Source organism: Pseudophryne corroboree, chromosome 1 (genome assembly GCF_028390025.1).
Source record: "Pseudophryne corroboree isolate aPseCor3 chromosome 1, aPseCor3.hap2, whole genome shotgun sequence".
NCBI classification, from domain to species: Eukaryota; Metazoa; Chordata; class Amphibia; order Anura; family Myobatrachidae; genus Pseudophryne; species Pseudophryne corroboree.
In genome coordinates this window covers 530,038,943-530,054,465 of record NC_086444.1, presented here as the reverse complement: position 1 = coordinate 530,054,465, position 15,523 = coordinate 530,038,943, and the positions used below count along the sequence as shown (strand labels likewise).

At 41.9% G+C, this 15,523-nt stretch overlaps 1 protein-coding gene across 38 annotated transcripts in view; it reads left to right on the top strand.

The window, feature by feature from the left end:
• Window positions 1-15,523, top strand: part of PTPRD (protein tyrosine phosphatase receptor type D) — a 2,362,472-nt gene that overhangs the window by 2,207,956 nt on the left and 138,993 nt on the right. For 15 of the 38 annotated variants that reach the window (XM_063914015.1, XM_063914009.1, XM_063914006.1 and 12 more), the window contains 3 exons: window positions 2,676-3,263; window positions 3,639-3,739; window positions 5,990-6,249. In XM_063914015.1, the coding sequence (XP_063770085.1) occupies window positions 2,676-3,263; window positions 3,639-3,739; window positions 5,990-6,249 (949 nt within the window). The remainder of the gene's footprint in view (window positions 1-2,675; window positions 3,264-3,638; window positions 3,740-5,989; window positions 6,250-15,523) is intronic. The other 23 variants (XM_063914017.1, XM_063914014.1, XM_063914011.1 and 20 more) reach the window with 3 other exon arrangements.

Here is a 15,523-nt window from a genome sequence, read left to right as displayed (position 1 = left end):
CGGCCACATCACGGGGTAGCGGTCAAGTGACCAGGGTGACAGAGGTGCAGTGCTGAATCAGGAGTTGTCAGGAGCACCCAGTGCAGTAACAGAAAAACCTGATAAGCCACAGCTCGTGCCGGCTAATCGGGGCTAATAGGATAGCCCAAGGCGATATCATTAATAATAATAGTAATGTACTGCGGGTAATTGAATATCCCCTTTGTCATTTATTAATTCATATTTGAATCCCTTACCTTAATACACATATTTGTTTACTATGTCAATTAAAATTATTAATTTATTAAATCCAATTAAAATGTAAACCAATATGCATATATCAATACAGGTTGAGTATCCCTTATCCAAAATGCTTGGGACCAGAGGTATTTTGGATATCGGATTTTTCCGTATTTTGGAATAATTGCATACCATAATGAGATATCCTGGTGATGGGACCCAAGTCTAAGCACAGAATACATTTATGTTTCATATACACCATATACACACAGCCTGAAGGTAATTGTAGCCAATATTTTTTATAACTTTGTGCATTAAACAAAGTGTGTCTACAGTCACACAATTCATTTATGTTTCATATACACCTTATACACACAGCCTGAAGGTCATTTAATACAATATTTTTTATAACTTTGTGTGTTAAACAAAGTTTGTGTACATTGAGCCATCAAAAAACAAAGGTTTCACTATCTCACTCTCACTCAAAAAAGTCCGTATTTCGGAATAATCCGTATTTCGGAATATTTGGATATGGGATACTCAACCTGTATTACATATTATAAAAGCATGAATATATATTTTTTAATGAATACATCTTTTTTATTACTAAAAGCAATCGCATCACCAAAAATAAAATGCTACAGCCAAAACAGTCAATATACGTACACTTTTGTTAAATTCCATATAGTGCGTGAAATATTTCACTGAAATTATGTAACTACAGCTCCATGTGTAATCCTGTAGAGGTGCAATTCTGTGTGGCTTTTCACCATTATTTTCTATTTAATATGGTCTACCTATGTATTCTCTATTGCACACCAGGCTTTAAGTACGGTATCAAGGATATACACTTTGCCGTTAGGTACAGTAGACGAGGTTATTTCTTTTTAATAAACTGGGCTCTCCTCTGATTCAATTCTTTCAAAAGCCTGGCTGTATTTCTTATTTTCTTTAGAGGCACCACTAATCAAGGTAAAAAAAAAATCGTCATGTGAGGACTGCCGCTAGAATAAAAGCAATTTATGACATATATAATTTACTGACAGCTTCTAGCAATCTCTTCTCAAGAAACCATAAGGAGTTATTTTTCCAATTCTCTGGGCTCTCCTTAGTTTGCCTATGCTCCATTGGCTTTAATAATGGCTAAAACACAAAACAAGACTTTAGAATTATTTTCTCTAAACACTTTTTTTCTCCTTTCTTCAATATTTTTTTCACATAACCCAAAATATAAACTGCACAGCAACAGTGCACTAAAACAGTTCAACTGAGTAAAATGTTATAGTACAGATCAGTACAGGAAAACAAATAATGAATGCAGTTCAAATACATCATTAATTTTTGAAATCCCCCCCAGAAGACTTCGGGTAAGATTTATCATACCGTCTAAAGAGGACAAGTGCAGATGTTGCCCATAGCAACTAAACAGATTTTTTCCTATCATTTTAGTGAATGTACTAGATAAATGATAACTACAATCTTGTCCTCTTTTGAAGGTTTGATAAATCTCCCTCTTACAGAGGCACCACACTCCATCTCCCAAGAAAAGATAGTTTTATAGGCTGGAGCAGCAGGAAAAGACAGATAAGCTTGTCTTCCATCCAACTTCAAAATATGGTTGTACATGTTAGCACAAGATGTACATCGTGAGCTGGAAGACATTGCTATTCACCAATAATTGCCATTTGCTGGAACTCTGCTGCATGGATTGCTACAGTTATATGTATACACATGCTTAAAAGAGGCCCATACATCATTGGAGGGAAATTCCCATTCTCCCGATGCCTAGGTTGGGGGATAGGCAAAATCCAACACATTTGAAATCCTCGATTCACTGAATCCAACCCAAAACAATTATCGAGATCGGCGAGTAGGGATTTTTAACATGCAGCTTTTTTCCAGTTCTCCAACCGATCGCTGACCATCGATGTTCACTTATCTACATTTTTTTATTGCCAATCAGTATAGGAGGATTGCCTGCCTTATGTATAGCCCGCATTAGAGATTTTTTATTGATGTTTTGTTAAGCAGCAGCAAAAAATAAGTACATTTTTATGAAACAAATACTTAAGTTTCTGGTATTTACCCTGTTGGTACTGTAGTTCTTAGCAAGCTTAAAATGTAAATATTTTATTTTATAAAGCCGACACCAGAATCCCGGCAGGCGGTTAAATGCCACCGCCGGAATACCAGCACCACAGGCTTTCATCCCTCTGTCGGTGTCTACGACACCCATAGAGGGAGAATATAACCCGCAGCGAGCCTGCAAGGGGCTTTCTATCGCTCGCCCCACTGCCGGCATACTGGCTGCCGGTAAATAGTATGTATTCCCCACAAACATGTGTTATAGTAATTTTCCACTTCAGGCAGCATAAAGGCTAAAGACATCACTGCTATGATATCAGCAAGGTAAAAAGAACATATTAGTTACATTCAAATTGTTTTTTGTCTTGCAGTTCCAGGGAAGCCTCGGCTTGTTATCAACCACACACAGATGAACACTGCTCTCATTCAGTGGTATGCACCTGTGGAAACCTTTGGCCCAATCACAGGTTATCGCCTAAAGTATGGTCGCAAAGATATGAACATTCTCACCACTCTGGAGTTCTCAGAGAAAGAAGACCACTTTACTGCCAGAGAAATTCACAAAGGAGCATCATATGTCTTTAAATTATCAGCCAGAAACAAAGTGGGCTTTGGGGAAGAGAATATCCAAGAAATAACTATCCCGGAGGAGATACCAAATGGTTTTCCTCAAAACCTTCAGTGTGAGAGCATGTCATCAACATCAGTTCAAATAACTTGGCAACCTCCCATCCTAGCAGAAAGAAATGGTGTAATAACAAAATACACCCTCCTGTACAGGGATATCAACAATCCAAATCATCCAATTGAAGTGCACATTGTTCCTGCTGACACAACCGTGACTCTTACCGCAATAAAACCTGATACCATTTATGATGTTAAAATACGTGCTTATACAATCAAGGGTCCTGGTCCATTTAGCCCAAGTGTCCAATTCAGGACGCTTCCAGTAGATCAAGGTAGGATTTGTCTGCTTAAGGCTTTCTTCCTTAGAGGAATATCTTTTCTTTGGACATCAGGGTGCCGACGTAGTTTCTTATCCTGATGGCACTACTTATGTTATTAGGGCTGCAATTCCATAAGGTAACGTATATGAACCTTAATATGTTTTTAAGACATTAGTATTCAGTTGGCCTTTGATCCGTGTCTTCCTCTTTCAGGTAAGGTAACACATTAATTTTGCTGGAGCAACGACAAGCAGAGTATAGGATTTCCATAATCCCATTTCTTCATCATCTTATCTTAGCATCATAGACATCGACCATAAATGTTCCAGCAGCAGACAGGTTTACTAGTAAAAGAATAGCTTAAATACATTTTTCTTCATTTTCCAGCAGTGTTCGCAAAAAATTTTCATGTTAAAGCTGTGATGAAGACTTCAGTGTTGTTGTCATGGGAGATTCCAGAAAATTACAACTCTGCATTGCCCTTCAAAGTAAGTTTGCTGGGTTTTCAAAACACAAAACTAAACACATATGGTAACTAGTACCTGCTTCTTTCCCAGATTCATAGGACACTCTCCCTTGGTAGTTACACCCAGACTGCCTCCTCCATATGTCATGATAAATATCGTTATGTAGCTTGGGGTTTCCATCCACCATAATATGTAAATTCTGAACAACTACAAACAGGAATAATATAAAATTATACCAGTGTTATTAAGATCAGTTGTGTGTTATAAGCAGGCCCGGCGACAGGGGGTACAAAGGGTACCCCCGTACCGGGCCCTGAGGGTTTGAGGAGCCCCAAGGTGTGAAGAGCACCAGCAGCCAGTAGCAGCGTAATGCTTTTAATTATTTACACTTTAAATTATATTATGTAGGCTGCCGCCGTGCCGCCCGGCCCGCACATGGAATAGTCCCGTGGTGGTGGGGCGGTAGCAGTAATGTAATCCCAGGCTCCTATCAGTCCTTCTCTAAGCCTCTGACCCTCAATGTCACGTGTCATGTGACGTCTGGCGCATTGCTATGCACCGCCCACCTGCCCTTCTTTGCCTACTGCTGTGTTGTCGGCATCCGTCGTATCCTCCTTTGAGGAACACAGGCCCAGCATCTGTCCAGGAGAAAGAGAGCAGCCGAGCAGCACAGCAGTGGCCTGACAGACTGCTGGGAAGGGGGAGACAGCACAGGTGGCGACTCTGTTGAGTCAGAGTCAGTCAGCAAAGCAGTGCCATGTTTTGGGTTTTTTTTCCCACTAGTCTGATTAACCAATCCAGTTATTAATATTATTACCAATAAATCTCCAGTGTTTCACAGAAATGGTGTAGCATTCAGTGCAAGATGCACTGTAATACCAAACACCCACTTGAGCAGAAAGCTTGGTCCGGCCACCAATTGTTAAATATGATCACTATTTCTCACCGCAATGTGAGATTCTGATGTGTGGGTCAGGGAGGTTTGGGCTGGAAGGTGCGTATGAGGGGAGGGGGGGCAGAGATATTAGTGTACCAGGCCCCAAGATTTCTGTTGCCGGCCCTGGTTATACGTAATCACGTAATTAATCTAGTATACAATAAGGATGTGTGAAATGACCTCATAGTACTGTATAAAACCACTGGGCCATCCACTGGCACACTATTTTCATATTTTGTAGCTGGTGCTGTATATTAACCAAAATATATTAGGTGAATGGACTCTCCTCCCAAACAGATGTGCTGACTTCATGTTTTCAAGGGCCAAGAGAAGTAGCACATCAATAGATTTAAGTGAAAATTCAAATGACTGTCTTTATTGCACATGTTTCAGTCTATAACATGATACATTTGTAGTAGGACATAGTGACATCACTACCACAGCTTACAGTAATGCAAAGTAGACTACACTAATGTAGATTATAAGGGTATCAGTAATGTGTGACCTATACAAAAGGGTGCCTCAAAATTATTTCTATCTACATCTTATCTACTGTATGTGGTGTTGTTTTTTATTATAAATTTGAACTTTTGTTTATAATAATACATTTGCAAAACTTATGTCAATTATTTAATTTTGACCATCACAATGGCTGACAGTGTGATGGCTGAAGCATGGTATAATGTATACAGTTCAGTAAATACAATTAGTGAGTACTACACTATAGTCTATTGGGCTGATTCTGAATTAAGAGCAAAGCAATGTATTGCATTAGGAGAAACTATGTACAGTACCCTGGTAAAGCCATGCTGCACAGCAGGCGGGGCAGATCTTATATCTGCTGAGTTAGATTTGGGAGGGGCGTGTCTAAGTGCATATCTAATTTACAGTGTAAAAATAAAACGGAAGCATTTGTGGGCTACATGCAAAAGCAGCCAGTATTTGCCCTGCATGCAAAATAGTAACTTTCGCCCCTCACGTTGTATTTCGCCCCTCACGTTGCAACATTGTTCCAGATACTTGCCTTTTTGCATTGCTCCCAACAAAATAACAGCTCCTATATGACTACACTTCATATAATATTTTTCCATAATCATAGCTTAATAGCAGCATTTTCACATAGACAACATGTTACATTACAGTCATAATCACAGCCATAATCATCAGTATACTCATCATGCTTATATTTATACTACACCCTCTTTGCTGACGCACTTACAGACACCTTAAACTCCCTATACACTATAAAGCTGTATTAATTGTCTGTAGCTACTGTAAAGCAAATGCTAAATAATAAGTATAAATAACTCATAATTGCATTTTTCTCTTACAAGATTCTATATGATGATGGGAAAAAGTCTGCTGAAGTGGATGGTAGAGCAACACAGGCACTGATCACCAAACTAAAACCCGAGACATCGTATTCTTTTGTTCTCACTAATCGAGGAAATAGTGCTGGAGGTCTGCAGCATAGAGTGGCCGCAATAACAGCACCTGATGTTCTGCGTACAAAGCCAGTTTTCATTGGGAAAACCAACTCAGATGGCATGATAACTGTGGAGCTGCCCGAGGTCCTTTCAAGTGAAAAAATAAAGTAAGTCTCATTCCACATGTCTGTTATTCATTTCCCTGTCATCAGTTACCATATACCAAATGTATGTGACAAACAACACAAACAGCAAATAGTAAATAGCTCTAAAACACAATGGATGATGCTAAATCACACAGACAGACACATTCATATTTTGGCAAATTTAGTTCATACAACTGTTCAAGAATCCTCTTTCTGTCAACTCCTGTCATCGGCCAACAAGGGAAAAGGAGTGATTGATTGACAGTATCTAACATTATGTATACTTTGCAGGGTTTCCATTTATTTTTAATCAGAAAACTGGCATGCTCTTTCACAGGAACATTACTCAGTCCATAAAAACTCACTGCATACCTTTCCTTTTGTGCGCCAAGACAGGAACACAATTACTTACTGACTTTCCCCCCATTATTCTTTGCTTCCAGTTACACCAGTTTTGCTGTCAAAAGTAGTGTACCAATGTAAATGATTTTCAGTCACTGAAACAAGAACGCTTTACTATTCCTATATATATATATATATATATATATATACTGTATATATATATAAATATATATACATACATATATATATACTGTATGTATATATATATATATATATAAAATATAGTCACAGCACTGTGAGTAGTATAATTGTGACAAAGTGCTAGTGAATAGAGGCCTCTAAATATGTCTGTTCAAACATATAGCTTTGTAGTCAAGAAGTATGACTGTTGGTTACAATATATACAGAACTCTGGTATTAATATCAGGTATATCAGAATTAATTCTAATAATATATGTCTTCCAACATAAACTCCTTAGGGTATAAGTCGCCCAGGGAAGACAGAAAAAAGATATATGGGGCATAGTCAATTGGCCACATAATTTTTGGTGCAAATGTGCTATTGCAACCATTTTTCATCTACTGCAACTATGCACACTCCTGATTGCCGTGCTATCCAGTAGAAAAAAAATGGTTGCAAAATTTTACCCCTTAGTTAATTTTCAATAAAATTGGGGAACAACCTGTACCCTAACAAAATAAAATATTGGGTAACAGCATAAATGTTTATTTCTGTCCCAAAGACATTTTTTTTAGCGGTATTAAAATGTTTTCAATGGCTGATTTGTGCATTTATGTTTCTTTTAAATAAAATTATTATAAAAAGCAAACTTTTTTGTTTAACTACAAATCAATAAAATGAAAAAGTTCAAAAATAATAGAAAATAGGAGATTTCAGGTAATTTGTGCCACTTTAAATTTTTCTTTTAAAAATTAAAAGAAATTATAAAAAAACAGTCTTTTATTATCTTAAAAAATATACTTCATTTAAATTTGGGGTGTATACAAAAATTAAAAAGTTGATCTTGGAGTAATTTGTGACCACTTTTTTGCCCCCTAATAATAACAACATTTAACGATTGCCCCAGTTAAGCTAATTAAAAAATTCCCATTGCCTAATTAGTCATTGGGGTGGGGGTTTTCCGAGGAGTTCTGACGCAACGTCCTTAATTACCTGTTTTCGCTGACTTTGCACCTGCTGTTGACATGCGAGAAAAAGCTGCGGTAAATCCTATAGAAAGGGTTAGGTATGCGTGACCGGCAGTCAGCATACCAACGCCGGTTTCCCGGCAGCGGAATGCAAGCGGGGGGGGGGGGGGGCGAGCGCAGCAAGCCCCCCTTGTGTGCTCGGTGGCTCGCTGTGCTCACCACAGGTTCTATTCCCACTCTATGGGTGTCGTGGACACCCATAGGGAATAGTCCCTGTTGGTCAGCATGCCGACCATCGGGATTGTGACCGGGCGGGATTAAGGGGCCAGTATTCTGACCGGCGGTCTCTTCACCACCGGTCACATAACTGCAACCCCTATAGAAATTACCATGGCTCAATTTCTTACATTTAATTGAAAATCAATTACTCTGTAGCTGCCCAAAATGTCAGATGCCACAGGGGGCAAAAATTTAACACTGCCAACTGAATATGCCCCATTGGGGTAGTACGTCATGGACAGGAGTAGCATCTCCTAATAATACCAATCCCCGTACCTTCAAAGATATAATGTTTCTTTTGGACTTTTGACATCTCTCCATCCAAGATTCACAGGTGTCTTCCATGAAAGAAATAAAAAAGGCTTGGGAGAAATAAAAAAACATAAATAGTACACAATGTATCATAATATTGCTTAATTTATTTCACACAGACTACACAAAACAACAAATTAAAATGCCCATACATAAGTAATAACAAGTAATTACTTATCTGCAATAGCACTGCTGTAGGAAATATCTCTGGAAGATTGGCAGTTCCAGGGTGCAATGCCAACAATATGGAGACACAGGATTTCCTTGGGAAGCCAGAGGCAGAACTCCCGGAGACAATGGGGTTAGCTGCCGTTGGGCTCCTGTCCTGAAGGGGGCACCTGTCCTCTGTTGCCTCCACTACCTGTATTTGCTGCTGTGCTGTAACATGGTGGTCGAATGGAGCTCTCTCAGCATCAGTGGTGCTCCCGTTTCATGACCCAGACTTTTGGTGCTCTAGTGACTGGCCTTGGGTCGCGGGTTTCTGCTTTTCTGAGATGGAGGAGCTGTGTCAGTGACACGGCAGCTATCTCCTGGTATCCATAGAGACAGCTTGCAGGAAGCTAAATCTAGGGGTAGCTGCAGTGCACATGCACTTCCCTGGCTTTTTGAGAGCTAGCCGGGTGAAGCACTCTCCTCCTCTACCCCGATAGCCACAGGTAGGTGTAAAAAATAATTTAAAAAAAATAATATATATATATATATATATATATATATATATATACAGCATAGAAACGGTGGCATTCACAGACTTTTCATTCTCCCAAAAATGAAGACTCACAGACGCCCACAGGCTACCCCAGTGTTTCGGTTTATAATATTCTTCTTCAGGGTATTATATATTTATACTGTCTCCGGCCACCTGGGTCAAACTTACGCCACTGGGAGGAGCCCTATATATATTTAAACACTCACAACTGGGACTGTCCTGGACATGTGTGTACAGAACTTGAAGCATGCTGAAAGATGCAGTATAGTATGAACACGTGAAGCTAAACAACAGCTGGGAATTGCCTGTGTCACCTCTTCCTGTTTCTAATCTACTGGTTGTAAAGTGGAAGCACAGTATTACTGGAACTTTAAGCTAATGTTGTAATTGAGATCTACACAGAAGTTGACTGTATATGTTTAGTTAATGTGACTTCACATGCAGTCATGAGACATGGTATAATAAACTATAATAGAACAACATAATACAATGTTTGGGGTTTAGTTTACTAAGATCCTGCTAAAAGTATCATAATGTATCAATTAGTGATGAGCGCCGGAAATTTTTCGGGTTTTGTGTTTTGGTTTTGGGTTCGGTTCCGCGGCCGTGTTTTGGGTTCGAACGCGTTTTGGCAAAACCTCACCGAATTTTTTTTGTCGGATTCGGGTGTGTTTTGGATTCGGGTGTTTTTTTCAAAAAACCCTCAAAAACAGCTTAAATCATAGAATTTGGGGGTCATTTTGATCCCAAAGTATTATTAACCTCAATAACCATAATTTCCACTCATTTTCAGTCTATTCTGAACACCTCACACCTCACAATATTATTTTTAGTCCTAAAATTTGCACCGAGGTCGCTGGATGGCTAAGCTAAGCGACCCAAGTGGCCGACACAAACACCTGGCCCATCTAGGAGTGGCACTGCAGTGTCACGCAGGATGGCCCTTCCAAAAAACACTCCCCAAACAGCACATGACGCAAAGAAAAAAAGAGGCGCAATGAGGTAGCTGTGTGAGTAAGCTAAGCGACCCTAGTGGCCGACGCAAACACCTGGCCCATCTAGGAGTGGCACTGCAGTGTCACGCAGGATGGCACTTCCAAAAAACACCCCCCAAACAGCACATGACGCAAAGAAAAATGAAAGAAAAAAGAGGTGCAAGATGGAATTGTCCTTGGGCCCTCCCACCCACCCTTATGTTGTATAAACAGGACATGCACACTTTAACCAACCCATCATTTCAGTGACAGGGTCTGCCACACGACTGTGACTGAAATGACGGGTTGGTTTGGACCCCCACCAAAAAAGAAGCAATTAATCTCTCCTTGCACAAACTGGCTCTACAGAGGCAAGATGTCCACCTCATCATCATCCTCCGATATATCACCGTGTACATCCTCCTCCTCACAGATTATCAGTTCGTCCCCACTGGAATCCACCATCTCAGCTCCCTGTGTACTACTTTGTGGAGGCAATTGCTGCTGGTCAATGTCTCCATGGAGGAATTGATTATAATTCATTTTAATGAACATCATCTTCTCCACATTTTCTGGATGTAACCTCGTACGCCGATTGCTGACAAGGTGAGCGGCGGCACTAAACACTCTTTCGGAGTACACACTTGTGGGAGGGCAACTTAGGTAGAATAAAGCCAGTTTGTGCAAGGGCCTCCAAATTGCCTCTTTTTCCTGCCAGTATAAGTACGGACTGTCTGACGTGCCTACTTGGATGCGGTCACTCATATAATCCTCCACCATTCTTTCAATGGGGAGAGAATCATATGCAGTGACAGTAGACGACATGTCCGTAATCGTTGTCAGGTCCTTCAGTCCGGACCAGATGTCAGCATCAGCAGTCGCTCCAGACTGCCCTGCATCACCGCCAGCGGGTGGGCTCGGAATTCTGAGCCTTTTCCTCGCACCCCCAGTTGCGGGAGAATGTGAAGGAGGAGATGTTGACAGGTCGCGTTCCGCTTGACTTGACAATTTTGTCACCAGCAGTTCTTTGAACCCCAGCAGACTTGTGTCTGCCGGAAAGAGAGATCCAAGGTAGGTTTTAAATCTAGGATCGAGCACGGTGGCCAAAATGTAGTGCTCTGATTTCAACAGATTGACCACCCGTGAATCCTTGTTAAGCGAATTAAGGGCTCCATCCACAAGTCCCACATGCCTAGCGGAATCGCTCTGTGTTAGCTCCTCCTTCAATGTCTCCAGCTTCTTCTGCAAAAGCCTGATGAGGGGAATGACCTGACTCAGGCTGGCAGTGTCTGAACTGACTTCACGTGTGCCAAGTTCAAAAGGTTGCAGAACCTTGCACAACGTTGAAATCATTCTCCACTGCACTTGAGACAGGTGCATTCCACCTCCTATATCGTGCTCAGTTGTATAGGCTTGAATGGCCTTTTGCTGCTCCTCCAACCTCTGAAGCATATAGAGGGTTGAATTCCACCTCGTTACCACTTCTTGCTTCAGATGATGGCAGGGCAGGTTCAGGCGTTTTTGGTGGTGCTCCAGTCTTCTGTACGTGGTGCCTGTACGCCGAAAGTGTCCCGCAATTCTTCTGGCCACCGACAGCATCTCTTGCACGCCCCTCTCGTTTTTTAAATAATTCTGCACCACCAAATTCAAGGTATGTGCAAAACATGGGACGTGCTGGAATTTGCCCATATTTAATGCACACACAATATTGCTGGCGTTGTCCGATGCCACAAATCCACAGGAGAGTCCAATTGGGGTAAGCCATTCCGCGATGATCTTCCTCAGTTGCCGTAAGAGGTTTTTAGCTGTGTGCGTATTCTGGAAAGCGGTGATACAAAGCGTAGCCTGCCTAGGAAAGAGTTGGCGTTTGCGAGATGCTGCTACTGGTGCCGCCGCTGCTGTTCTTGCGGCGGGAGTCCATACATCTACCCAGTGGGCTGTCACAGTCATATAGTCCTGAGCCTTCCCTGCTCCACTTGTCCACATGTCCGTGGTTAAGTGGACATTGGGTACAACTGCATTTTTTAGGACACTGGTGAGTCTTTTTCTGAGGTCTGTGTACATTTTCGGTATCGCCTGCCTAGAGAAATGGAACCTAGATGGTATTTGGTACCGGGGACACAGTACCTCCAACAAGTCTCTAGTTGCCTCTGCAGTAATGATGGATACCGGAACCACGTTTCTCACCGCCCAGGATGCCAAGGCCTCAGTTATCCGCTTTGCAGCAGGATGACTGCTGTGATATTTCATCTTCCTCGCAAAGGACTGTTGGACAGTCAATTGCTTGGTGGAAGTAGTAAAAGTGGGCTTACGAGTACGACTTCCCCTCTGGGATGACCATCGACTCCCAGCAGCAACAACAGCAGCGCCAGCAGCAGTGGGCGTTACACGCAAGGATGCATCGGAGGAATCCCAGGCAGGAGAGGACTCGTCATAATTGCCAGTGACATGGCCTGCAGGACTATTGGCATTCCTGGGGAAGGAGAAAATTGACACTGAGGGAGTTGGTGGGGTGGTTTGCGTGAGCTTGGTTACAAGAGGAAGGGATTTACTGGTCAGTGGACTGCTTCCGCTGTCGCCCAAAGTTTTTGAACTTGTCACTGATTTATGATGAATGCGCTGCAGGTGACGTATAAGGGAGGATGTTCTGAGGTGGTTAACGTCCTTACCCCTACTTATTACAGCTTGACAAAGGCAACACACGGCTTGACAAATGTTGTCCGCATTTCTGTTGAAATACTTCCACACCGAAGAGCTGATTTTTTTGGTATTTTCACCAGGCATGTCAATGGCCCTATTCCTCCCACGGACAACAGGTGTCTCCCCGGGTGCCTGACTTAAACAAACCACCTCACCATCAGAATCCTCCTGGTCAATTTCCTCCCCAGCGCCAGCAACACCCATATCCTCCTCATCCTGGTGTACTTCAACACTGACATCTTCAATCTGACTATCAGGAACTGGACTGCGGGTGCTCCTTCCAGCACTTGCAGGGGGCGTGCAAATGGTGGAAGGCGCATGCTCTTCACGTCCAGTGTTGGGAAGGTCAGGCATCGCAAACGACACAATTGGACTCTCCTTGTGGATTTGTGATTTCGAAGAACGCACAGTTCTTTGCTGTGCTTTTGCCAGCTTGAGTCTTTTCATTTTTCTAGCGAGAGGCTGAGTGCTTCCATCCTCATGTGAAGCTGAACCACTAGCCATGAACATAGGCCAGGGCCTCAGCCGTTCTTTGCCACTCCGTGTGGTAAATGGCATATTGGCAAGTTTACGCTTCTCCTCCGACAATTTTATTTTAGATTTTTTAGTCCTTTTTTTACTGATATTTGGTGTTTTGGATTTTACATGCTCTGTACTATGACATTGGGCATCGGCCTTGGCAGACGACGTTGCTGGCATTTCATCGTCTCGGCCATGACTAGTGGCAGCAGCTTCAGCACGAGGTGGAAGTCGATCTTGATCTTTCCCTATTTTTGGAACCTCAACATTTTTGTTCTCCATATTTTAATAGGCACAACTAAAAGGCACCTCAGGTAAACAATGGAGATGGATGGATACTAGTATACTTATGGATGACGAGCGACTGCCGACACAGAGGTAGCTACAGCCGTGGACTACCGTACTGTGTCTGCTGCTAATATAGACTGGATGATAATGAGATAAAATTAAAATATATATATATCACACTAGTACTGCAGCCGGACAGGTATATATTATGTAATGACGGACCTGCTGGACACTGTCTGTCAGCACTGCAGACTCCTAAAGTAAGCTACTAGTATCAAGAAGATAGAAAAAAAAAAAAACACGGGTAGGTGGTATACAATTATGGATGGACGAGCGACTGCCGACACAGAGGTAGCTACAGCCGTGGACTACCGTACTGTGTCTGCTGCTAATATAGACTGGATGATAATGAGATAAAATTAAAATATATATATATATATCACACTAGTACTGCAGCCGGACAGGTATATATTATGTAATGACGGACCTGCTGGACACTGTCTGTCAGCACTGCAGACTCCTAAAGTAAGCTACTAGTATCAAGAAGATAGAAAGAAAAAAAACACGGGTAGGTGGTATACAATTATGGATGGACGAGCGACTGCCGACACAGAGGTAGCTACAGCCGTGGACTACCGTACTGTGTCTGCTGCTAATATAGACTGGATGATAATGAGATAAAATTAAAATATATATATATCACACTAGTACTGCAGCCGGACAGGTATATATTATGTAATGACGGACCTGCTGGACACTGTCTGTCAGCACTGCAGACTCCTAAAGTAAGCTACTAGTATCAAGAAGATAGAAAGAAAAAAAAAAACACGGGTAGGTGGTATACAATTATGGATGGACGAGCGACTGCCGACACAGAGGTAGCTACAGCCGTGGACTACCGTACTGTGTCTGCTGCTAATATAGACTGGATGATAATGAGATAAAATTAAATTATATACATATATATCACACTAGTACTGCAGCCGGACAGGTATATATTATGTAATGACGGACCTGCTGGACACTGTCTGTCAGCACTGCAGACTCCTAAAGTAAGCTACTAGTATCAAGAAGATAGAAAAAAAAAATACCACGGGTAGGTGGTATACAATTATGGATGGACGAGCGACTGCCAACACAGAGGTAGCTACAGCCGTGGACTACCGTACTGTGTCTGCTGCTAATATAGACTGGATGATAATGAGATAAAATTAAAATATATATATATATCACACTAGTACTGCAGCCGGACAGGTATATATTATGTAATGACGGACCTGCTGGACACTGTCTGTCAGCACTGCAGACTCCTAAAGTAAGCTACTAGTATCAAGAAGATAGAAAAGAAAAAAAACCACGGGTAGGTGGTATACAATTATGGATGGACGAGCGACTGCCGACACAGAGGTAGCTACAGCCGTGGACTACCATACTGTGTCTGCTGCTAATATAGACTGGACACTGTCTGCAGAATGCATTTATAAAAACACCACACGACGAGTGTTTAACTTTTTCAGGCAGACAATCACAATATACTGGTGGTCAGCAGACAATCACAATATACTGGTGGTCAGTGGTCACTGGTCAGTCACACTGGCAGTGGCACTCTGGCAGCAAAAGTGTGCACTGTACTTAAAATATGTACTCCTGCTATAACTGCTCCCCAGTCTCAATTAAGCTGTGTGAGCAGTGAGCACTCAGCACAGTCAGATAATGATATACAGTATTACATATGATGCAGCACACTGGGCTGAGCACAGATATGGTATGTGACTGTGTCACACTGTGTATCGTTTTTTTTCAGGCAGAGAACGGATTAATTAAACTGGTGGTGGTCACTGGTCACTGGTCACACTATCAGCAAGTAGTACTCCGTCCTAAGCAGACAATCACAATATACTGGTGGTCAGTGTGGTCACTGGTCAGTCACACTGGCAGTGTGGCACTCTGGCAGCAAAAGTGTGCACTGTACTTAAAATATATTATTTATGTACTCCTGCTATAACTGCTCCCCAGTCTCCCCCAC